This window comes from Ambystoma mexicanum, chromosome 11 (genome assembly GCF_040938575.1).
Source record: "Ambystoma mexicanum isolate Mex_15411 chromosome 11, UKY_AmexF1_1, whole genome shotgun sequence".
NCBI lineage: Eukaryota > Metazoa > Chordata > Amphibia > Caudata > Ambystomatidae > Ambystoma > Ambystoma mexicanum.
The window spans coordinates 890761808-890788918 of NC_090934.1; the positions used below are offsets into that span (position 1 = coordinate 890761808).

At 42.3% G+C, this 27111-nt stretch overlaps 1 protein-coding gene across 1 annotated transcript in view; it reads right to left on the reverse strand.

Annotated features, from left to right (window-relative positions):
- LOC138505059 (intestinal mucin-like protein) overlaps positions 1-27111 on the reverse strand; it is a 489690-nt gene that overhangs the window by 125149 nt on the left and 337430 nt on the right. The window contains exon 11 of the mRNA XM_069625384.1: positions 23529-23574. Coding sequence (XP_069481485.1) covers positions 23529-23574 — 46 coding nt within the window. The remainder of the gene's footprint in view (positions 1-23528; positions 23575-27111) is intronic.

Consider the following 27111-nt stretch of genomic DNA (forward strand, 5'->3'; position numbering starts at 1 on the left):
AACCTGGCTCACTAATTATTCTTATGGGTGATTTTAACCTTTGCCTTAATTACCCTAATAATGCCAACGCTATCTTACACAAAACATCACCAAACCTACACATTCAAAAGGGAGATTCCTGGATTGGTTGACTGACGTCAATTGTGACTTATCATTGATTGACATCACGCCTTGTGCATGGACAGACCACCATCTAATCACCTTTTCCATTCCCAAAGACCTGCCTAAATGCATACCTACTTCCATGACACCACACACTGGGAGAAGAAATAGACACATTAACACTATAGAGAATCTAAGCTCTCCCAAACCCAATTACCAATGCTAACCAGCTCATCGCTAATTCAAATCCAACTGTCCTCGTAAAACTTTATAACGATACTCTGGAACAAGCCCTTAATCAAAAAGCTCTGCACAAATTAAGAAAAACGAAACCAGCTGCCCACATGAATAAATGGTTCTCTGAAGAACTAAAAGCTCTTTGCAACATTAAAAGAGCAGCGTCAACTCACTGGAGAATATCCCCGTCTCTCGTATCCAAAGATAAGTTTTCGATGGCAGCAGCCACCTACAAAACTGCTATTATGAACCCCAAAAAGAGATCTTCAATTTGAGAATACAAAATGCCAAATTGGGCACGAAAGAGTTATTCTCCATCCTAAGAGAACTGGAATCTCCAGTGCCTCCCTCAGATGATAATATTAAGGACAAAGCTTGGTGCAATAATATCCAACAAGTACTCTTGAATAAAATAGCTTTCTTACAAGCCAAGATAGAATCAAAAAAAGCTAGCCTTGCTTCCCAAGACCACTCAAACATCAAAAAGAATTCCTCCAGTCCTAATTGCCCACCCTTCCACTTCACCCGAGTAACCGAGGATGAAGTAGTCAACATAATTGCCAGCCTTAAACATTCAAACTGCCAAGGCGACATATGCCCTGCCTCAGTCATTAAGGACGGAGCTAAAAACCTAGCCCCCTTCATCACAGCACTGATCAACTCTTCATTTAAAAATGTGTCTGTACCCAACAACCTTAAAGAGGTATGGATCCTACCCCTCCTTAAACAGCCCAACTTAGACCCCAACATACCTATTAACTATAGACCCATCACGACCGTCCCCTTTCTCCTTAAAATACTAGATAGATTGGCATACCTCCAAATACAACAACATTTGGAAGATAATAATCTCCTAGGCCTGCAAAGATCCAGCTTTAGACCCAGCCACGGGACAGAAACTGCCCTCCCGGATCTAAAAATTCAAATGGATGAAGCCAAAGACAAAGCACCTTGGCCATCTTGTTCCTGTTGGATCTTTCCGCAGCTTTCGACTTAGTTGACCACCAAATTCTCACCCAATACCTTTCCTCGGCTGCCACATTCTCACAGAATGCCACCAATTAGATTCGGTCCTTCCTATCCGATAGGTCGACTAGGGTCTCCACACCTTCGGCTGCAGCTGACCCTGTCCCAATCCAATGTGGAGTACCCCAAGGTTTCTGTATTTTCCATACGCTTTACAACATTTTTACCAAGCTCCTCTTTGACCGACTTGACGAACTGGGTGTCTCTTACACCGATTACGCAGACAACACCCAGGTCCTCATCACACTGGGAGTTATGAGCAGGGGTGGACTGGCCCATAGGGAACTCTGGAGATTGTCCAGTGGGCCTCTGCACCCTGGGCCTCTTTTCTGTGGTATTTCCAAATTTTCTCATAGGAAAAGCATTGGGCTTGCTGAAAAGGTGTCATGCAGGGCCACTTTGAACTTTATTTCCAGGGCCTCTTTTGGTCCCCAGTAATTATTTCCAGGGCCTCTTTTAGTTCCCAGTCTAGCCTTGGTTATGAGAAAGATGTTGCAAAGCTTAATGAAATCTACCTTGAAATTCAAGCATGGATGGCCACCCATAGCCTCTGCTTGAATGATGACAAGACAGAACTGCTGGTAGTAGGATCCCAGGCTCGCTTCAACAAATTGGACCCTAGGTACCAATCATTTACCATTGATGGCAATATCATCAAAGTCTCAATAGAAGTCAAAACATTGGGCGTGTATCTCGACTGCATATTATTGCTAACAAAAACAAATAAACGTCACTATCTCATCCACGGCCACACCAATAAACTTAATAATGCCTGTAAGCCTTTTCTCTCAACAACCAGCTGCCTCACACTATCCAGAGCATTGATACTGTCCAGACTAGACTACTGCAATACACTCTTTCTAGGCTCCACTAAGCACAATTTGAACAGACTTCAGGTCTTACAGAATAATGCCCTTAGATGTGCCCTTAACCTTCCTCACAAGGCCCACATCTCTACCATCAGTAAGGAAGACCACTGGCTCCCTATCCGGGATAGAATCAAACTAAAATTGCATGTCATTACTCACAAATGCCTCTCACCTACTGCCCCCCTATCTGATGAATTTCCCAGACACCGTTCATCCAGACCTATCAGAACTCCTTACATGCACCAACTGAACATCCCCAAATTCAATCTGAAAACTGCAGGTGGATCTAGTTTCCCTGTGCTAGCAGTGAAATGCTGGAAAGCACTCCCCATGATAATCAGGGCTGACGATTCATTGTGGGCATTCAGAGCTAAGGTGAAAACGTGGCTTTCACCGCAGTAATAAGACAATTCCTACATACATGTAATATACTTTGTTATGCAATCTGCAACCGTGTCACAGACCACATTGTAACGCGGTCCTCTTGCCATTTACTGTATTATCCTCTATGTACCTCGCATGTGCAACCTTTCTGTAATTTCTGTTGCTCCTCAAGGCTAATGTGACCAGTTACCCTAGGGTTTGGCTGTGCTATACAAATAAACTAACAAAACTAACTAAAGCAGCATCTAGTCATAGCGGTCCTGACCAATTTGAGGTTTTCCATGCCATATGCTAAATTCTTCTGTCTAAAATCCCTTTGGATCTCTGGACATTATACTATTACACCTTCCTGTGTTCCTTGCAATATTAAAGGCTTCTGTATGAGACCTATGATAACATTCTCATAATTGTTTTCTGAAACCTCTTATTTGTGTTTCTAGTTTCACAGTCCACTTTCCCTCGCTACACAGACTGATGTGTCTGCGTCTACCAGATGCTCTTCTTGCCAAAACTTTTGATGTTCATGAATCCAAGCCTTATGACATAAAGAGGCAAACACAGGCAAACCCACAATGCCCTCTGTCAGGTCCTGTCTCTCTTAAAATGTAATAACAGGAAGTAAAAGCAGTTGCCTGTCTTATCAACAGACGCGGACCACTCTGTAACCCAGTCCTTTTTGTAACAATTGATGCTATTCACTGACACAGACAATCCTGTGACCTGGTCCTCAGATTATTTATTGTATTTACTGTCTTCTCCTGTCTATCATATGTGCAACCTCTGTAACTTTGCTACTTCATAAGGATAATGCGCCCAGTTACCCCAGGGTTTGGCTGCGCTATACAAATGAACAAACTAAACTTAACTAAACTACCTTGTTTGAAACCTTCTGGATCAGAGCTACCAGAGGACAATATTATGTATATGTACATTCCCACAGACGTGTATATGACCCATATGTGATTGTATATGTCTTAGTTTATAAGTTGGGTAATCGTCCCTTGTTCTTTATTTCTTAATATAGTATGGTGGTATACCAACCGGATAGTGCCTTTACGGGCTGTCTTTATGGAAACCTGAAGGCCTGATGTTCATGGTGTACTATTGGGAGTGAGTCAGAAGAGTTCCTCTTTTGCAGTGTTTGGGAGGGTAGTAAAGGTCACAGTGACATGGTGGGCTCCTGAGTAGACCGTAACACCATTGGCAGTAATACCATAATCGAGCATACCAGTGCCGGCATTACCACTGTGATGCCATGAATAACATGTTTGCATAGTGTGCATGCGACAGTCATTGTAATACAAATTAGTATTTGTACCATTTATGATTCACAAGTGTATTGTGTGGATTTATCCTGATGACTCGTTGTTTTAAGGCAGTGCTCTCCAAAGTGTTTATACTGAGCCTCCTTGATTAATACTATGTTATGCTGCGGGCCCACAAATGCTATGCCTGCTTATATTTCCTATTACAATCAGTTACTGTCCTCCCATTTGGAAAGCTTTCACCCCCTCAATTGGACATCCTCCAGGCACCCTTGGGTGGCCCTGGCCACAATTTGAAGACCACTGTTCTAAGGAGACCAGGTTACACAGGATGAGACTGACCATGCCCCAGATACCTTTTGGTGGAGAACAGTCATTTGTTCAGACATTCTCAAACGAGAGAAGGAGCATTGTTTATACTTCCAGGTGTTTCTGTAAAGACATGGGACTGTACTGGTACTTGCCTGGACTAGTTCCAAAGAGCTCATGAGTACGAGAAAACACAGAAAGTGGGTAAATATGCCCAGTATCATTCTCATGTTAAACCTGGTAAGAATCCAAACTAGTGTTACCCTACAAGACATTTCTTGCAATATGGCCTACATGTGTATTGTCACACATCCTTTGAAAATAAGGTTCATAAAATGGTCATAGAAATAGATGAAACATGGATAGCTGCAAGGTGACAGACAGATTACCAAGTCTACGTAAGCTATTTAACTATTAACAGAAAGTTTTAGATGAGAGCATATATGAAGAAATAGATAGATTGATTAGACAAGTTCTGATATAATTGCATGCATCAGGTTTTGTTGTTACAAATTCTATTTCATCTTGACCTAAAGGAAGGTAATAGGGAACGATAAAATATGGCACAGTGATATATTTTTGGGTGATTTATCAGGTCCCAACTGTGAAGCACAGTCACTTCAAAGTGCCCTTTTTACATTCAGAGCCTGTACGAGTGAGGTAAAATGAAAAAAAGGGAATTACTAAAGGGTTGAGAGCAGGGAGGAAGTGTGAAGCACACCCAAGGTGGTACAGTACAGTGCAAGAAAACGTGTGGATGCTCAAGTAAAATCAAGGAAGCAGTGATGAGGGGTGAAGAAGGGGTGATGTTGTTTGTCGGGCAAGGTAGACCCCCCTGCTACCATATGCACAAATTGTTTTTCAAGTTGTCAGGACATCCCAAGGTGCATGGTGGTAGTGGGGCACCAGAGAGGGGAAAATAATAAAGTGTTTTTTTATGAGGAGGTTCTTGAGGCATTTTTCTAAGTAAAGGTCTTTTTCTTCTACTTTGGGGAGAGTGGTCAGATTGTTTCAGCGGCTAACCACACTGACGACAAGGTCCTACGTCCAACCTTCTGTCTCTTCATCTTAGGCACCTAGTGGGCCAATTGTAAGAGAGTTGGTGTTACCCAGCACCCGTACCCAATGAGGCCTGAGGTCGAATTCAAAGAGCTTTGAAGGAGATCCAAGCATCTAGTGGTTGCCACTACAGATATTTTAGGGGTGTGCTAATGTGGTCTATAGGCTTTAGTCCAAGAATAAGTCTAGCTGCCTTGTTTGATATAGCCTGCATCTGGTAAACCAAGGTAAAAACTGTTGCAATAGCTAACCCAGGAGAGGACCTTGGGAACAAATGCTTGAGTATGCAAAAATGGAAGTGCAACTTCATGGAGAGTTCTTGGACCTGATTGACAAAGGAAAGCATGCTATCAAAAATAACTCCCCAGTTCCCAGGGGCAAGGGAACCACAGTAGGAGAGAGCACAAAGAAGGGAGAGAGGAAAAGGCAGATATTGTACACTAAGAGAAGAAGGGTCCTGATTGTGTAAGGCACTTTAATGTCGAATGAGTTTGCTAGACAATTAAGCAAGGTGGCATTGTTAGCAGGGTCAAAGGCAGAGGACAGGACCATTAGATCACGGTTTGTTGGGCAGTCAATTTCTAAGGACTAGGGTAGCACAACCTCATGAAGTGAGGTGCTGATTCGGTGCCACTGCTAGGTTGGAACATATAGTGATGGCCATTTAGCGGAGTGTTGGTTTCACAGTAGTTCTGGATTTGTGTGATGGTCATATTCTAAACCATCTTGCCAATTTATGGTGTTATGTAAAGGGGTAATAGTTTGCTAGTGTAGTCTGATCATCTGTATGTTTCATGAGTTGTGGCAGAATACAAGTCTTTTTGGGCTTTGGACAGAAAATGCCAGCATGGAAAGAGCCATATTATACGGCAGCTAGAACATGAGGTAAGTTTAAGATGTTCTCTTTTACGGTGCTGGCAGGGCAAGGAGAAACTTGCTCGAAATATGCTTGTAACAGCTTCACTGCTTTAATAACATATGTGAGGGAGATCAGAAGAAAGAGGAAAAGTCATCTGCAAAAGCTTTGGAAGCAACAGGCTTGAAGTGCATTCAACTGAAGAACTCATCTCCTAAAGATCCCGAAGACTTCAACAAACTGCTTGGAGGCAATATCAATGTGCTTGTGCATTGAGAAATGTTAGATATTTTTGATTGTCTCATAGCAGTCTCTCATGTGGTAGAGGCATGCCAACTTGTCCTTCCTAGTTTAAGACTTGGGCCAAGAACGTTGAAGGGCTCAGCTTTATCTCTTCGTGATGGCAAGTTCTGAATCAAAGCAGCTGTTAGATATCAAAAGGGATTTCTTCTTTTTCTTGACCAAGGGACTCAGGATGTCAAGAGTGTTTGAGAGCCCCATGTGATAGTTGGCAAGTAGGATGTCAAGGTGGAATGCAAGGATTTCCTCGCCAGGAGACACGCTCTCAAAGAGACAAGCTCCTCGGCAGAAACAGAGGTTTGTACGCTGTTAGGCCACAGACTGTGAAATTGGATTTTTTTGGAAGGATCTGACACTGCAGAATGGGAGGTGTTCAATTAATATTTCGGGGAGTGAGTGCATTCCTAAAGAAGGGTGGTGTCCAAGAGTTACTCATACCTACATGGGATTACCAGAGTAATAGGTACATGTGCTCCAGTTTTTTAATTGCGCCACCCAAGATCAGGAGGTTTAGGATGCATATTCATGATAAAGTACAGGAATGTGAAGATTTGACTGACATTTAAGTCAAGTACATATTATCCTGTATTTACTTATTTATTTAACAAGCACACATAAGGCATGTTGGTTCCGTCCAAATGGCCTGAAGTTGGAGCACAGTGAGAGGTACAACACTGGAAAAAGGTACATCTTCACTGTTCTTAAGAAGGATGGAGGTATTCTGTCCCGCAAGTTTTAGGTACGAACATTTTTCCTAGTTTGGATTCCTGCAAGGCTAAAGACCTCCTCTCAAGATGTTCAGTTTTACTATGAAGAAGGGCAACGAGACACAATTATTTTTAAATCAATGTGCGACTTGCCATAATTGAATTGAACCTGTTAAAATTGTGTTGAAACCTGGTGTTAAACTACCACTTATTCCACTGTATAAGATTTCAGTTAACAGTGAGCAAGCTTTAAAGAGTATAGTTTCTCATTTTGTACAAGGAGTGATTGAGGAAATTGTAGGAAGTTTGTGTAATAGTCTGATTCTACCGGTGTATAACAAAGGGGATAATGCGATTCCTTTCCGATTTAATATTGATTTACATGCTGTCAATAAGATTGTTGCTCCACAATTTCCAATTGTTTCCGATGTGACTAATATATTAATGATGATTCCAGCTTCAGTTACTCATTTCAGTGTTGTGGATCTAAAGAACGGTGGATCTAAAGAACACTTTCTTTAGTATTGCTGTACATGTTGACAGTAGAAACATGCTTGTGTTCACCCTAGGGGGACGCTCGTTTACATTCACTCATGTGCCACAAGGGTACACTGAGAGTCCAAGCATTTAGAGTAGAGCTTTGAAGGAGCAGCTCGATACACTTGAGTTGCCTTCCACTTGTACGTTGTTGCAGTATGTTGACAATCTTCTTTTAGCTGAGAACTCAGAAGTTGCTTGCAAGGAGGGCACTGTGTTGCTGCTTATTCATCCAGCTGAGCATGGGCATAAGGCTACATTGAAAAAGTGTCAGTATTGTCGACAGGAGGTCGCCTATTTAGGCTATCTCCAGTCAAAGGAGGGGAGACTGACACCTGAACGGATAAATAGCATCTCTAGCATGGCTGTCTCAAATACACAGAAAGAGGTCAGAGCCTTGATAGGTATAGCTCCATACTGTAGACAGTGGATCCGATCTGCTCAAGGCAGCATTGTGTTCAGCACTGGTTTTGGGCACACCAAATTATGACATGGCCTTTGTATTGTATGTGCATGAATGTGATGGATGCGCTTTGGATGTGCTGACACAGGAACGTGGAGGCAAGAATAGACTGCGCAGTTATTTTTCCTCCACGCTTGACCCTGTTGCATGCGCTTTGCTGAGATGTTTGAGAGCTGTTGTTGCTGCTGCTGCTGCATCTGTAAAGCAAAGTGAGGGTATGGTTCTGGGTCACTCCTTAACCATGATGGTACCTCATTCTGTAGACGTTCTATTAAACAGAACGAAACACAAAATCTCACATCAGCACGTTTAGCAAGATACAAGCTGATTCTATTTGTACCGCATATCCAAATTAAGAGATGTTACGCATTAAATCCGGCTGAACTATTACCTCTTCCACAAGAAATTGCTTTCAGTGACAAGATATCACATGACTGCCTCTATACTACAGAACAAGAGACTAAAGGCAGAATAGACTTAAATGATACGCCATTAAAAGATCCACAAGGGGAGCTGTTTTGCGATGGCTCCTGCTTCAAACTTCTGAATGGTACATCCACTGCTGCTTATGCCATCACTACCTTAAGCACTATTGTGGAGACCAAAAGAATTCTGCATAACTCTGCTCAGGCCGTAGAGATTATTGCACTGACTCGAGCTTGTGAACTTTCTGAAGGGCTTAGTGGGAATATATTTGCAGACAGTCAGTTTGCCTTTGGGGTGGTTCACAACTTTGGTAGATAATGGGCAGAGAGAGGTTACTTGACCTCACATGGAACTAAGCTACAACATGGCACTTTGATAGTTTGGCTACTCTCAGCACTTGCTTCCTACTCAGTTAGCGATAATGAAATGCACAGCACACCAGAAAGTAACAGATGATGTGGGGAGAGGAAAAGCTTTTGCTGACAGGATAGCCATACAGACTGCCACCGATTTGCATTCTGAAATGCATGTAACGAGAGAAGTCACTAACACTTGTATTATAGATGAAGGAATTGGTTCTATAAAAGACATTCAGGCTGATGCCTTTCCAGAAGAGCTTAAGCAATGGGCTGAGGGTTTAGCAAGTTTAGACGATGAAAGTTGTTGGGTAGACAAGAAAAGATGGATGCTACCCGATGCTTATGTCACCGCTATGGTTTACGATGGCACATGATCCAACTCATGTATGTGCTAGAAAGATGTGTTAACTGTTAGAACCTGTCTGGGTGAATGTACATATCTCAAAAACTGCTGAGCATTTGGTCCAAAATTGCATTGTATGCTTAGAGCATAATGTGGGGATGGGTACATGGGGTAGTTTTGGTCCCACCTCTGTGCCTTTTTTTAGGTTATACACTTCGGATTCATTAAAATGGAGTGTTGGCAGAATCACAAATATGTTCTGGTGGTTATTTGTGATTTCAGCAAATGAGTCAAAGCTTTCCCTTTAAAAGATGCCACAGCAATGGCTGCGAAAACCATGCTAAAGAAATATTTTCCTAGGTTTGGTTTGCCGAGGGTCATTTGGTCGGACAATGGTCCACATGTTATCGCTGCTGTTATCCTGCAAGTATGCGCAGGATTACAGATTGATACACGGTTCCATTCGGTCAGACACGCTCAGAGTGCCAGACTTGTAGAACGCCATAACGGCATATTGAAAAAAAAAATGGTGAAAATCTGCACCAGTAGCAATTTGAAATGGCCAGATGCCTTACCAATAGCTCTATTGTCCATGCCGACGACCCCACAAACGAAAACTGGGCTCTCTCCCTATGAGATAATTATGGGGAGACCGCCCAATATTTGGAATATACCCAAACCCAAGCAGATAAAAGATGTAGATCATTTGCTCCTTTCTGAGTACTGTGACCAGTGAAGTCAACATTTGTATTTGATTTATCACCAGGTGCGAGAAGCCCTCCCAGTAAAATATGAGGGGCCAGGTCATCAACTCATACCCGGCGACTGGGTGCTCATCAAGGCATTTGAAAGAGCATTCTTTCTCGCACCTCGCTGGAAAGGACCGTTCCAAGTCCTGTTGGCCACACAGACCGCTGTACGAGCAGACAGAAAACAACAGTGGATTCATGCAACACACATCAAGAAGATACCTTTTCCTCTGCCCCACGACAAAGGGGAAGAGAAGGAGATTGTTCACTCTGTTCCTCATCACAAGTCTGTTCTAACCGACACCGAGGGTGTCCCAGAAATCCTTCCTGAGCCCGTGGGGCCTGGGGAGACTGTTGCTTTGCCTTCAAGTTCTTCTTTGGATCTTTGTGCATCATTGAGCAATCTTGCTTCTGCTCCATCACTTCCTTCAGGAAGCGACAACACTTTGTCCGCAGATCATGCCGTACCTGGAGCCTTGAGGTACAAGCTGCATCCGAGGAATCAGACTTACAGCACAGCATTTGCTGTGCCCACAAGGAATCATCGTTGAGCCAGTCCCTTGTCACACTTTCATTGAAACATAAGTAAGGGGCAGGGACCGGCAATATTACCTTCAAGCAAGATAGGCCACGTGGTCAGGAGCCACCGACGGATGAACTAAAAGAGCCTAACGTAGAGGCTTCTAAACAGACTATGAGAAACAATGTTGTTTCCTAAATCTACTTGTACAGAACAAGTTATTGGTCTTGTGGCTGGCAAAGGACCAGTTCATCTAAGATCATGGTCCCTGAGGACCCATTGTTTTCTAATCACAGTACTGGTCTGTTTAGTAATTGTATTTTTGCATGGGTTATGGTACATGGAAGGTGTACGATCGCTTGAGACTTTGTTACCTACTGAAATTATCTCCACTGTTTCTCCACCTTTCATGCATCTGCACACTCTTCCTCCTCGAGACTCCCAACATAGACAGGGTTATCATAATAACATTCTTCTATTTATCATGAATGAGACCCATGCGATTCTAAACAGAACAAACTGTTGGGTGTGTTCACACTTGTCACAACACGGGGAAAAGGGGTTGGGCTGGTTTATTCAGCCTCTTCCTTTAACTACTGCATGCTAGGCCTCGTCCAGGGCACTATTCTTTGGTCGTTGGAATAACAGTATTTCTGGGAACTTCGATGGGGCTAATCTGAATGAATTTGAAAGACGAGTCCTGACACCTTTGGGATGTTCCCTCTTTACAAATAGGAACAAACTCAATGTTGCTTCTATTAGGCCTTCTGATAGACTCTCTAGACCTTTTCAGTCACTAATTTCATTCAAGATGGCTCCTGTACGCAACCGGGATGCCATGCCTCCTTCCTATACTATCAATCATAGGCACAATTCTGTTTCCTTCTGTAAAAAAAGGGATGGTTCTCAGCCAATGGGTATTTTTGATGGTTGTATTAACATCGCAAATCTAACCAGTGATCACAGACCTTTGTATATAGGAGATCCTGTTTACTTTGTTTGTGGTAATGAAGCTTATCCTTGGTTACCTAGAGATTGGCAGGGTACTTGTTATTTGGGTATTTTGTTACAGGGGTATATGTGGCCAGCACCTCTAAAGTCTCTAGAGCTCGTCCAAGGTGGGATGAGAATGGTGATACTCCTTCACAAGTCTTGGGTGATGTAGCAAAATCCTTTGTGCCATTTCGGGGACAAATAATGAATTCGAGGATATTGGAAGACTAGCAAGGGTACTGGAGAAAACCATAAACAGAACCACCGATATACTGTACAACATGACACTAGAGCAAAAAGCCATTAGATTAGTGGCCCTTCAAAATAGAATGGTGTTAGACGTCATCCTAGCTGAGCATGGTGGGATATGTAAACTGGTGGGATCTGTGTGATGCTTTTTTGTCCCTGACTGCTCCCCTACCTTATTCAAGGCAATACAAAATCTACATACCGTGAGTACGGAAGTACATGTCCCAGAGGAAACTGGAATCTTAGTGCTTGGTTCTGGGACTTACTATGTTCATGGGGTTGGAAGCTCTTTTCAGTCCTAATGATAGTTCTTGGTGTTCTACAGTTTTGTTGTTGTTGTGTACAATGTCTTCCTGCCATATGTTCGATGTTAGGAGGATGTTGTGCACAAACTATAGGTACATTAGGACCAAAAGTACATACGCCCAAGAAAACTGCTAACGCTTTTGTAATGAAGGATATCACTATCAAGGAACTCATGGCGATCGATATTTCTGAAGAATGTGATTCCGGATGTATGGACATTGAGACGTGGGGTTTTGAGTAAAGCGAATGTTTGAGTAATGCTCTTGGCTTAGGCCAAAAGGAGGGTTTGTTGAACTGTAGTCCTATAATACCGCCTTGTTATGAATATTGTCCTAAGCCCATTCACGTTACATGGAAAACCACATCTGAAATGTTTCGGTTTCTGATCAACTTCGCCACCATTTTAAGAGTCATCCGCCATTTTGATTTCGACTCATGCTTTGTGTGCTAAAACGGTGGACTGTGTTTTCAACTTGCAGCTGAGCCGAACGACCATTGAGTTTTGTTAATGTTTAGGCTGACCGAGAGCAGACTGATTGTCATATCCAAAGACACCTTGTGACTCGTATGAACTGCAATCCGAGTGTTGTCTGAGCTCACAAGCCTCATCCTCATACACACAATGAGACAATGAAGAACAAACTCAGATCATGTGCTTTTGCTGAACTGCATTGTAGCGATTCTTGAAATAAGGCTTACTATGGATCAGAGAATCAACGTCACCACTGTTAGTTCATGGACATGCAAACTTGTTAAATCCGTTGTACGATATTGTAATATTTGTCATGTGAACTGGGCACGAACCCTAGCATGGACATTATTAGTTTGGAGAGGGGCTGGACAATGTTTGAAGAATTCTATAAAAGCGTCCGTGTTAAGATGTCCAGCACTCTCACCCCTCACTGTGTCTCCTGGTGCACACTGCGAGGTGTTGGGAGCCAGATAGCTATCTGTTTGCTTTGAAACTGTACAGAAGAAAAGGTACTTGTATCTTTCGACCCTTGATTGGCGTATTTCATTTTGTGGTACTAAGCCTCAATATTTCTTTGGTCTTTCATACCTTCACCTCTAACTTTCAGTGCTATTCAGATGACACAGTTCCCTTTTAGGCTACCCTCGGCCTCTTCCTCCTGCTCTCTCATTCCTGACTGTCTGTCCGCAATTCATTCTTGGTGTGCTGCTAATGAAATCTGCCTCAGATCCAGTAAAACAGAGGTCATCCTCATTGGAAACCCTGCTCCTGCTTTCCCAATTTTTCACTGGCTGGCCTCCCTTGGCCTTGTGCCCCCACCTGCTAGTGAGGCAAATATTCTGGGGGTCATTTTCGACTGCACTCTCTCCTTCTCTTCTCACATCGCAGACATCTCCAAAAAATCCCACTATCAGCTGCACCTCCTCAGAGGTATTCTACCTTTTTTCACTTTCCACCAAAGGCTCACAGGCCCTCATTAAGACCCTGGCGTTGGACCATGGTGCTATTAGCACCATGGTCCAGGCCGGTCTCCGCCATGGTGGATGGCGGAATTACCGCCCCCATCACAAGGTTGGCGGGGGCGGTAATTCCCCATTCACCATTTACCCTTCCCCATTCCCATTTTGCCCCATAGGGCATAATGGGAATGGGGAAGGCGATAATTACGGCACCGCTAATAGTGGTTGCCGTAATTATCGCCAAGGTCCCTTTGCGGCACCCACTTGAACGGCTGGTCTACACCAGCCGTTAAGTACGGGTCCCGCAAAGGGACCTTGTAATCAGGCGCTAATGGTTTAACGGCGCCGCCGCCTTTTTACGGCGCCGTTAAACCATTAGCGCCTGGGTCGTAATGAGGGCCACAGTCTCCAGCACCCTGGTTCGCTATAAGCTGGACTACTGCAACAGCCTCTTCCTCAATCTTAGTACTTCTACTCTCCGTCTGCTACAACTCATGCAGAACAGAACTACAAGACTTATCCTTTGCCTCAAGCCCAGCAACCGCATCTCCCTGTCACTGAAATTCCTCCACTGGCTCCTCGTGGCTGCTAGGATCAAGGTCAAACCCCTCTGCATAGTCCTCAAGTTTTTCTGGGCCAAGGTCTGCACTATGTACAACGCTCTCTTCCTGAATACTCTCCTTCTAGAGCCCTCCGCTCGTCCACCAACTCTTTGCAGGTGAGCCTATTTTCCAAGCAAAGATTTGGTGATAGATCTTTATCCTCTGCAGGTGCCTCACTCTGCAACAGCCTCCCTGCATCTTTCCGCCTTGAGGCGGAGCTCCTTAAATTCGAAAAATCCTCAATACTTTCCTTTTCTCTTCCTCTTTCTCACGCATTCTCCCCTGCTAACCTCCTCTTTTTTTCTTCCTGCCTCACCCCTCCTTCTCTACCCTAACTCTGTTCAGTATTTGCTGACACCCACCTGGTTCACATCCAGAGCCTAACAGGTCCCAGACTCCCCTGCCAGTCTTTTGCACTTGCCTCCAGGCATCTGCACTATGCTCAGCACGACTGCACTTTCAGCATACGTTCCATGAGCCTGGTAACCTCTCTGCAATTAACCCAGGGCTCTGCAGGACTGGGTGCACTTGACCCCCTGCCACTCCTCTGCACTTCCATCTGTACACTTGCATGACCTGAATTTACTTGGCTAGTAAGTTCTATCCTGTCCCCCTTGTTTCCCCTCCCTAGTTTGATTGCACCTTAAACACATCATGCACTTGCACTAGGTGAAAGGCTGTTTGGCCTAGTACGCTAGTTACTTTGTTGTTAGATCATTTGGAAACTTCGAAGCCTAAGCATGAGTACTGTATCCCCTTGCTCCCTTCCCGCCTTGAAGCACTTCAATTGTGTAAAAGCACTGTATAAATAAACAATTACAATGACAATTGCAATTACATTGCCAGAGTCTCCTCGAACTCTGGGAACACATAGGGTAGTTTAGATGGTCATGGTTGTACTATCTAGCTGTAAGGCCATCTTTGTGCTATAGGGACAGACGAGAGGATCAGTGTTTGGGTCTGTGGTAAAAGATAAATGGGTCACCAACATATACAATTATTTAAGTGACTTTGGACAAAATACTGTGAGTTGTGCAGTGACACATCTCTTAGCAACATGCTATCCCTAACACATTGTAAGCATGTACAAAATACATACTTAATTCAGTCTCCCATTGTTTCAACCGAGTTAATTACTTTGTCATAATTTAGCTAGTTGAAAACACTTCTAATTACTTCGAATTTGGTAGATGTATTTGAGGGTTCAGGGGTAAAACTGTGGGTTTGTGGACTTGGCGTAGGTGTTTTAGTGAAGGGGGAAATAGGATGAAAAAAAATTGAAGGATGAAAAAAATTGAAACAAATTCTACTTGATTGCAACAAAGTAAATTACCACAAAGTAATTTATTTAGTTGTATTCACGTGGAACCTTTTGTTCAGGCCATGTGTGCAGGCTTGCCCAAGGTGTTGGATGCAAAACAGATGAGCTCTTTTATATGGCAAGGAGGTGCCTAACGAAAAGTCTAGGATTGTGGGGGTCGTTTTGAAGTTACTGGGCATGAGCTGGCTTCTGGCGTGTTTTAGAAAGTGTAAGGATAATGTCACCAGATTTATAAGGCGTTTTGGATAGTTGCAATTAGATGAGCACCCATGACTTGGATGAGGGTAGTTGCATCAAAATAGAAAGACTATTTTGGAGAATAATTATAGTGAGATTGTGTTACTGAATCCATCCTCAACTTTAAACTGCACATTTATTTAATCGCTAGGGCCTTCTATTTCCAGCCACCCTTACTAAGACATAGCATTTCTTCTTAACAGGAGGGGGCAATGCTATTCAGTCTGGTCCTCAGTGAGGGCCTGGTTCTGAAGTCGTGCTAAATGCCACAGAGAAACAAATTTCCCACTCCAAATCCTCCCAGCTTCATTCTGAGGGTCATGGAAGGAGTGGAGGAGAGATGTTAAAGTTATGTTAATGTTAAAGGATATTTATACAGCGCACTATCACCAGCGTAGTGGTCCCCTGGTGCTCTGGTGGATCTGGAATAAAGGGGGGTAGGTTGGGGTACTTTAGTAGGACAAAGTTTGGAGAAAGAGCAAGGGAGCTGTGATGTGCTGTTAGCAGCTTCAGTTCGGTTAACACTGTTCACTGAGCTTTTTGGTGAGGTGTCCGGTCTTTCTCTGTTGTGTGCTGTTGTGTAAGGTTCTGTGTGGTTTGTTTATTGTTGCAGTCTAGTCAAGTGCATGCGGGTTGCTGTGGTTTAAGAGGTATGTTTGTGTTTAGTTAGGGTTTGAGACGTTCCACTGTCAGGGCAGAATAACGTTTCTGTAGGGTTTTCTGGTATGCCAGTGGTTAGTCTGGTTTCTCTGCCGGCACCGAATTCACTGGGGCCAGTCACGGATCAATTTCCGTTTCTTCTGACAACGAACTGTGGAGAGAATTTGTTGGGGTTGAATCTGTTGAAGGAATTAAATGCAGTAATTCATTGTTCTTTGATGATTTCACCTCAGCAATCTTCTGCCTCACAGTTTCTGACTAGACCTTTGCCGCCAGAATTTAGTGAAGTTCCGGAGTGTTTATGGGTGATTGATGATAATGATGTTGGTATTTTGCAAATTGATCCTGTTAAAATTGATTTGAATCCAGGACTTAAGTTGCCACAAATTCCACAATATAAGATTTCAGTTGATGGTGAGCAAGCTTTGAAGTGTATAGTTTCCGACTTTGTACATCGTGGAGTAATTGAGGAATTTGCAGGAAGTTTGTGCAATAGCCTGAGTTTACCAGTGTATAAGAAAGGGGATAATGCAATTCCGTTCCGTTTCATTATCGATTTACACGCTATCAATAAGATTGTTGCTCCACAATTTTCAATTGGGCCTCATGTAACGATGATACTAACAATGATTCCAGCTTCTGCTACTCATTTCATTGTCGTGGATCTTGAGAATGCCTTCTTTAGCATTCTCATACATGTGGATAGTAGGTATTTGTTTGCATTCACCCTAGAGGGACACTCGTTTACATTCACCCGATGAGTCAGAGCATTTATAGTAGGGCTTTGAAAGAGCAGCTCGATACACTTGAGTTGCCTTCCACTTGTACATTGCTACAGTATGTCGACAACCTTCTCTTAGCTGCAGACTCAGAAAATGCTTGCAAGGAAGGCACTGTGTTATTGCTTATTCATCCAGCAAAACATGGGCATAAAGCTTCATTGAAAAAGTTTCAGTATTGTCGACAGGAGGTTACCTATTTAGGCTATCTCCTGTTAAAGGAGGGAAGAAGGTTGACACCTGAACGAATTAAGAGCATTTCTAGCATGTCTGTCCCAAATACACAGAAGGAAGTCAGAGCTTTTTTAGGTATGGCTTCTTACTGTATACAGTGGATCCCTAACTTCTCACTAATGATTAAACCAATGTTGGCATTGACAAAGAAGGTCATTTCTTTGCCACTGCCTTGGAACTTGGAACACCAGGAAGCTTTCAATCTGCTCAAGACTGTGCTGTGTTCAGCACCGGTTTTGTGCACACCAAATTATGATAAGGCCTTTGAGTTGTATGTGCATGAACGTGATGGATGTGCTTTGACTGTGTTAACGCAGGAACATGGGGGAAGAATAGACGTGTGGTTATTTCTCCTCCACACTTGATCCTGTTGCATGCGCTTTGCCAAGATGTTTGGGAGCTGTCGCTGCTGCTGCTGCGTCTGTAAAACAAAGTGAGAGCATGGTTTTAGGCCATACTTTGACCGTGATGGTACCTCAATCTGTAAACGTTCTATTAAATAGAACGCAAATGCAACTCCTTACTTCCGCATGATTAACAAGATATGATCTGATCCTATTTGCACCGCATATCCAAATTAAGAGGTGTTGCGTATTGAATACGGTTGAATTATTACCTCTTCCGCAAGATATTGCTTGCAATGATGAAATGTCACATGACTGCCTTTATGCTACAGAGCATGAAACTAAAGGCAGGATTGATTTAAAAGATATACCCCTGAATGATCCACAAGGGGAGCTGTTTTGCTATGGCTCCTGCTTCAAACCTCCGGATGGTACATCCACTGCTGCTTATGCCATCACTACATTAAGCACGATCGTGGAAGCCAAGAGAATTTCACATAACTCCGCGCAGGGTTTAGAGTAAATATATATATACTGATAGCCAGTATGCCTTTGGGGTGGTCCACAACTTCGGTAGACTATGGGCAGAATGAGGTTTCTTGACCTCACGCGGAACATAAATCCAACATGGTACCTTGATAGTTCAGCTACTCTCAGCACTTGTGCTTCGTACTCAACTAGCAATAATGAAGTGCGCGGCACATCAGAAAGTCCTAGATGGTGTAGGAAAAGGGAACGCTTTTGCCGACAGGATAGCTAAACAGACTGCTACTGATTTATATTCAAAAATGTATGCTACAAAGGAAGCCACAAACAAATGTACAGTAGATGAAGGGATTTACTCGATAAAGAATATTCAAGCTGATGCCACTTTAGAAGAACTTAAACACTGGGCTGAGGGTTTGGCAAGTTTGGATGAGGAAGGGTGTTGGGTAGACAGTTCAAAACGAAGATGATGCTACCCAATGAATATGTCATCGCCATGATTACAATGGCTCAGGGTCCCACTCACATATGTGCTAGGAAAATCTGTAAAATCCTAGAATCTGTCTTGGTCAATGTCAACATCTCAAAAACTGCTGAGCATTTTGTCCAGAGTTGTATGGTTGGCTTACAGCATAAAACGGGCACGGGTGCAACAACACCAAGGGGTAGTTTTGGTCCCCCCTCTGTGACCTTTGAAGTGATTAATTTTGACTTAATCGAGATAGAGCGCGGTAATAACTACAAATATGTCTTGGTAGTCATTTGTGCCTTTAGCAAGTGGGTTGAAGCCTTCCCTGTGAAAGATGCTACAGCAATGACAACGGTGAAAACCCTCCTTAAGGAATATTTTCCTAGGTTTGGTTTGCTGAGGGTCATCTGGTTGGATAATGGTCCACATTTTATCGCTGTTGTTATTCTGCAAGTATGCGCAGGGTTACAGATCAATAAACGGTTCTATTCGGCTAGACACGCTCAGAGCGCTGTACTCGTACAATTCCATAATGGTATCTTGAAGAGCAAAATTGCCAAGGTCTGTGCTAGTAGTAATTTGAAATAGCCAGACGCCTTACCTATAGCGCTACTGTCCATGCGGACAACCCCACACACTAGAACTGGACTCTCCCCCTACAAAATCATAATGGGGAGGCCAGCTAACATTTGGAACCTGCCGAGACCCAGAGCATTAAAAGATGTAGAGCATTTGCTTCTTGCTGAATACTGTGACCAATTAACTCGAAATTTGTATTGATTTATCAATAGGTGCGAGAAGCCCTCCCAGTTAAATACGAGGGGCCAGGTCACAGAATCCGACCCAGTGACTGGGTGCTCACAAAGTCATTTGAGAGAGCATCCAGCCTCGAACCACGCTGGAGAGGACCGTTTTAGATCCTGTTAGCCACACAGACTGCTGTATGAGTAGCTGTCCGAATGGATACACGTAACACACATCAAGAGGATACCTTTCCCTTTGCCACACAACGGAGAAGAAAAGAAGGAAACTACTTGCGCTGCTTCCGGTGATAAATTGGTCTTGAACAACATCAGGGGTATTTCGGAGACTCTTCCTGAGCCCGTGGGGCCTGGGGAGACTGCTGCCTTGTCTCTGAATTCTTCTTCAGATCTTTCTGCTCCCTTGAACGACCTTGCCTCTGTTTCACCTCTTCCATCAGGAAGCAACGACACACTGTTCACAGATCATGCAGTGTCTGGAGTATTAAGGTACGATCTGCATCCACGGCACTAGACTTACAGCACAGCATGGCTGTGCCCACAGGAAATGACTGTTGAGCTCGTCTGTTACCACTTTTGCACTGAAACATAAGTAAGTGGCTGGGACCGGCAAAAGCTATCTTCAATCAAGATCACGTGGTCAGGAGATCACCAGCAAACGAACTACAGTATCTGTCACAGTAACTTTCTGGGAAAGAGCTTTGAGGAACAATGCCTGTCGCTATCTCTACTCGTACGGAGCAACTGATCGATTGTGTGGCTAACGAAGACATTGGACAGAAAAATACATGGTCCTTGAGGATGTATTGTTTTCTTGTTATTCTGTTAACTGGTCTGACAGTAGTAATTGCTCTTGGGTTTTGGTACATTGAGGGGGTGCGTCCACTTGAAACATTTATACCTATTGAGAGTGTTCCCACTATGTCTTCTCATTTCATGCATCTGCACACTCTATCTCCTAGGGATTCCCAGCACAGACAGAGTTATCACAACAATATGCTTTTGTTAATTATGAATGCAACCATTGCAATCTTAAACAGAACTAATTGGTGGATATGGTTGCATTTGCCACAACACAGGGAAATAGGGTTGGGCTGGTATATTTATCCTTTTCCTCTAACTACTGCATGCTATGCCTCTCAAAGGGGACTATTCTTTGTTCGTTGGAATGATAGCATCACAGGGAACTTTGACGGGACTAATTTAAATGAATTTGAAAGGTGAGTCCTGACGCCTCTGGGATGCTCCCTTTTTGCCAATAGGAGCAAGCTTAATGTTGCTTCTATTAGGCCTTCCGTTAGACTCTCTAGACCTTTCCAATCAGTAATTTCTTTCAAGATGGCTCCCGTAGGTAACCAGGATGCCACGCCTCCTTCCTATGCTATCAATCACAGCCCCAACTCTGTTTCATTCTGCATACAAAGGAATGGTTTCCAGTTAATGGATACATTTGAGGGTTGTACCAACATTGCGAATTTGACTAGTGAGGACAGACCCTTGTATGTAGGTGATCCTTTTTTACTTCATTTGTGGCAAAGAAGCTTATCCTTGTCTACCTAGGGATTGGCAGGGTACTTGTTATTTGGGTATCTTGCTACCAGGGGTATATGTAGCTAGCACCACTGAGGTCTCTACGGCTCCTCCAAGGCGGGACGAGAACGGTGATACTCCTTCACAAGTCATGGGTGATGTAGCAAAATCATTTGTGCCTTTTTGGGGACAGATCATGAACTCCGAGGATATTAGGAGACTAGCAAGAGTATTGGATAGAACCATAAACCGGACCACCAATATACTCTACAACATGACGTTAGAACAGAAAGCGATTAGATTAGTGGCTCTACAGAACCAGTTGGTGTTAGACGTTATCTTGGCTGAGCATGGTCGAGTATGTAAATTGGTGGGATCTGCTTGTTGCGTTTTTGCACCTGACTCCTCCCCTACCATATTCAAGGCAATACAAAATCTGCACATACTAAGTACAGAAGTACATGTTCCTGAGGGAAACTGGAATCTTAGTACTTGTTCTGGGGCTTTTTACGGTCTTGGGGATAGAAACTCTTTTCAGTCTTAATGGTAATCATTGGTATTCTGTTCGATGTTAGGAGGATGTTGTGCGCAAACTGTAGGAACATTAGGACTGAAAATACACGCACCTGAGAAGATGACTCATGTTTTTGTAATGGAGGATATTACTGTCATAGATTTGATGGCAATTGATATCTGATGAATGTGATTCAGGATGTACGGACATTGAAACGTGAAGTTACGAGTAAAGAGAATATTTTTAGTAAGGCTCTTGGTTTAGGCCAAAAGGAGGGTTTGTTAAAATGTAATTATATAGTGCCTCCTTAGTATTTATATTGGTCTAAGCCTATTCACACTACACGGAAAACCGTGTTGAAAAGTTCCGATTTTTGTGTTAACTTCACTACCATTTTAAGATTCATCCGCCATTTTGATTTCCACTTCTGTGTTCTACATTCTATGTTTTCGACTTGCAGCCACGCCTTCCGACCTTTAAGGTCTGTTAATGTTTAGGTTGTCCGAGAGCCGACTGTTTAGACTGATCAAAGAGACTTTATGCTTCATATGAACTGTCATCCAAGTGTTGTTTGCGCTCACAAGGCTCATCCTTGTATAAACATTAGGACAATGAAGAACAGACCTCGAGCGTATGCTTTAGCTGAACTACATTGAGAAGTAACTTGGAACAAGGCTTACAGCTTGATTCGAGATCATACATCACCATTATGTCTTCATGGAAATGCAAATTTATGTAATCCTTCACATAATATTGTATAATCTGTATGTGAACTAGGGACATACTCTAGACCACAAATTATTAACGTGAAGAGAGGCTGGACAATATTACATGAATTGTATAAAAGCACAAGTTTTTAGAAGTTCAGCACTCTCTCACCTCTCCTTGTTGGCTGGTACACACTGTGAGGTGTTGGGAGCCAGATAGCTATCTGTTTTGCTTTGTGAACTGTACAGTAATAAAAAATCTGTGGATCTTTTTAGCCTGTGATTGTTGTATTTCCTTTGTGGTACTCAGCCTCGATATTTCTTTGTTCTTTCAATTCAAGGCCCTCAACTTACAATACACACTATCTGTGAAATACAATCACTAGGGTCTCTTGTATTTCCAGGGGCACAAACCTTTTCTCCTGCAACAACTAGCTTTTGGAATTCCATCACTCTCCGCTTCTTGTCTTTTCAGCCTTCCCCAGAGTTTGCTTTCAAGCATCTGTTAACATTCTGAAAGCTCATTGATATGTATTTATTTAAACAGACCTCATTGAGTAATGGATATGACTCCTACTGAACAGATATCCTGACTTATTTATATATTTTAAAATTAATTAACATATGTAAGGGGGTTCTTCGAGTTTCTGGGAATGTCCGGCAGAGGGACTCCCAGGACCCCCTTCTTTTTTTAGTAATCTAAGTAACTTTGGGTCTCATCCTAAGTTACTAGGGAATCCAGACGTGAACATCTTGCTCACTATTCATTGAGAGGCACAGCTCCACCCTAATGATGAGGCCCAACCAGAGCGAAACAAGTGTCTGGGGTTACTGTTGGTTCTCTTGTTCAGAGGAGAATTGCCTAGCATTTCGGTGCATGACTGCCCCAGGGATAGTTCACCTCTGTGGAAGATAGTGAGCTAAAGAATCAGTGTAAGTCTATTGTAACCGCGACTCATGTCTGGCAGAGGGTATCCCCCTTGTTTTTCAAAATTAATTAATGAACATCGCTGGTTGTGCCTGTATACCAACAGACAAGACATGGTACAGTAATGCAAACAAAATATATATTTCTCCTTGTCTTTGTTCACATTTGATGCCTACTGCATTTCTCAATCTTGCAAGTTGCTTTCGTGAAATCTAATAGTACGGGCACGTAGTCCCAATAAACACGAGGATGCATGACTACAGCCCACAAGAGAAGATAAACATATTCTCAACTGTACCCTAAATCATGCCTTTCAATGAATACATTCTATGTATCGGATACTAAGATTGAAAGAAGAGTAAGGGGTAACCTCATACTCCCAGTCAACTATGTTAGTGTCCTCTGTTTTTTAGTTGCAGTCATTTCTCACATTAATTTTACATTTGCATATGTCAAACATTTTTACCTTTGCATGTAGGACAGCAGGTTGTTTTGGAATCCTCAATGGTGCCCTAAATGTAGAAAATGAAGGATTAATGCTGGAGAAAAGAGTGTAACATTCCCATCAGTTATTACAATGTAATTCTGTGCAAGGTACATAGGTTAAAGTCCAATCCGAGGTACATAACTCATACACCGAGAGACCCTATACCAACAACAAGGGCAGCAACCATGGAGCGCCTGAGTTTTCTTACTCCAGACTGGCATCAGTGGATCCTTAAGAGCATTGCCTCAAATGATGATCAGCATAAGAGCAGCCTCCCACTTTGCCCACACCAGTAAACTTTTTCACACATCAGACACAGCAAAGTAATCACTCTTACGTGTATCACGTTGACTACTATTATTTCATGTATTCCATTTGAAATTATTTGATGATATTTATTCCGTCTGACCCATCACCTTCTCTCCTAATGTTGGGCACTTCCTGAATCACAATCCTTCGACACTAGTTATTACCTCATTCCATTGAACATTGCAGGTTAGGACTGATCTGCTGGGACAACAATGCATAGGCCATTTCCATGCAGAGGAACAAGGCCATCAGTTGGGAGGATATTCTTTATCATGCATTTAAGCTCAACCCTGATGCCCTGTGGGAGCCCACTAGGAATATCATGCCCCTTCTCTAAGTCTGTCATGAATTGGATTATGTATCCTGCTTGTACTAGCTATGCTGGTGAAAATGTGCAGATTTTGGTGAGGAGGATGTTTTTTACAATATCATGTATCTAAATCTGCAATCATGTTTGAAGTCGTTCCATGTGAGGAGATGCTGATGAAGGGGCCTTGCGTTCCATAGACTGTTCCACATTCCACCAGCATAGCTGTGCAAGGAGGATGCTACAGATTACATGTCTAGAATTTGAACAGCTGTAAACCTCAAGCCAGGCCATATAGGACTACACCCACAAATGAAACATTCTTATTGACATTGACAGGGATACCTTTAAAAATTTGAATTCCAACCATTGCTTTTGAAAGCTTTCTTTTTTCCACATCAAAGCAAAGAAGAAGGGCAAGAGGAATTCTTGCAGGAGGTTTTCAAATGTTTTACATGTAATCTGTTTTGACCCAAGGCTGTAGATCAAATGTAGGTTGTTCCTAGTTAACTGTTCATAGAATCCATGGGCTTTTTCACTTTCCACCTAATGGTATATTCAGAGATTGGTCTGTATAACCTTATATCCTCTGGCTTTCATCTACAGCATCACAATTTTGTGGAGGATATTAGGTTTTACTCGGCCAGTATGGTTGCATACAAATTATTGATTGGTAGGAGGTAATTTTAACATTTTAGAAGCAAATATGATTCTGGATAGCTACTCAAATAATGCATTTTTGGTTACAAGTCTTTATACCAAGGTATTATATACCGAATCACTTATATATCTAAACATATTCCTTGAAAACCTGAATATTGAATGATTTTTTTGTTCTTCCATTATTTATTTTTGCCCCTCCAAAATCCTGTTTCCAACCACTAAAAATGCATCCCAAACATTTCCCCCAAGAAAATTAACCCTTTACCCCGCCATAAATATATTCGATATAAGGGTTTTCAAGGTATATGTTTAGATATATAAGTGATCAATGGACTTATGGAACTAAACTAATAATCTACTGTTATCTTCACAGGGAAAATTTGTACCTTTCTTCCTTGTAAAAATCATTTCTCTTTTGATTATACACAAGTAATAATAATAAAAAAAAAAAAAAAATAAGTGATTTGGTAAATCATTTTTGATATAAAGACTGTATACCTGAATTGTTCACATAACTGTACATGTTTTGACTATTATATTTGTAATGCTCATGTATCCCCTCTCTACAGAAGAATACATGCACATACATGATAAGCAAGAGAGTGAGAACATTATAAATGTGTTTCTTATTATAAGTATAAAAAGTCACTATTTGTCAACCTCAAACACTTGTTTGGTTAGTATTAAAACTTTGCTGGGAAGATATTGATAGCACCTAATGTTTATCACACACATGGGTAGTAAGTATTGATGCATTATTACAACCCAATAGAAGACACGCAACACTATTGCTATCCAATAACTCTGGGGTAGTAATTTCTCTTTCACTAAAGCACAGAGACCCAACTTCCCCCAGAGCCTCGCTTCAGGTAGAACACTTTTCTTTTCCACATTTAGACTACCTTTGGGCTGAGATTAGGCTTTTGTGCATGGAGTGTAAGATGTGAATCATTACTCTTGGCACCTATATAATGTAAATGTCTTTTGAAGCCAGGTCAATAGGCACACATACATGCAAACACCTATTGTGGGTCTGGGGAAGCCACAGTATCTTGCACCCATACATTTAAAAAGAGGTTTTGGGATTTGAGATGCCACAACAGTTTCCACCATTTACCTCAAATAGCAACTCTAGGTATCCTTGTAACCAGGCACCAATTTAATTAAAAAATATAGTTCACCAAGACAATTACCCCATTAATGTTGAATGATCTGGGTAACCAAAACAGTTGGCTCCCAGCATCTAGAACAATATCTCTAAAACTAAAATCTCGAACCTCAGATGAAATTATCGTTTGTCTTTTTTTCCTTTCACAGAAAACATTTTTGGTTTTTTGTAAACTCTTCCTATTTATCTACTGACAAAGTAATAAAAGGGTTTTGAAGCTTGACAATACAAGACAAAGACATTGATTAAAAAAGATACTAGAATGTCTAACCTGCAACATATTGTTTTTCCAATACTTGTTGAATGCTGTCAAACAGTCAATAATTGCTGGATGGATGGAGCGGTTATCAAACAACTTTACTGTGGTGGTGGCACAACCAAGAGGTCTACTTAGGGAGACACTTTTCATATTCATGAAAAAGTAGGGGCTTAATTTGAAACCCTTTGCATAATAGAGAATATAGACCAAATAAAATAAATATCATAAAGATATTCTGATATAGCCTTATGAGTTTGGCGTTAAGTGGTAAAGTTGGCGGTAACTCTGTTACCGGCAACTTTTACCACTATGCCAAATTAAGGGTCGGAGCATGGAATGGAAGATTTGCCTCTAGGAAAACACTGTAAGTAAATCCTCCAACTCACCACCGAAAAATCATCAGAATCAGTGGAATTACTGCAGCGGAAGTTCCACCGCAGTAATTCCGCCAAAAAAAAAACATTGAGGCCAATGGACTCAAATTAAATGTGGAATTACACTGCCACCACCAGTTATAATCCAGCAGAGATTCCGCCAGACCAAGTGGTGGTAACGCTAATACGTTTAGGCAGCCCTCCGGCACATTTAATGCCGAGATACTTCCCATCTCGTAATGATGTATAGACATTTAAAACTGGTTTGGGGTAATTTAAGATATCCTGAAAATGTTTCTGGAAATGGGCCCTTAACATTAGAGGGATTAACACTAGAACACTTACTTAATTAGATTTCACCCAAAGTATAAAGCATACTGATCTTTATACTAGACAACATTATATAATATTAATGAGACACATAGGACTCATTACGAGGTTGGAGGGAGTCTTGCCAGTAAGAGCGGCAAGGCTACCTCCAT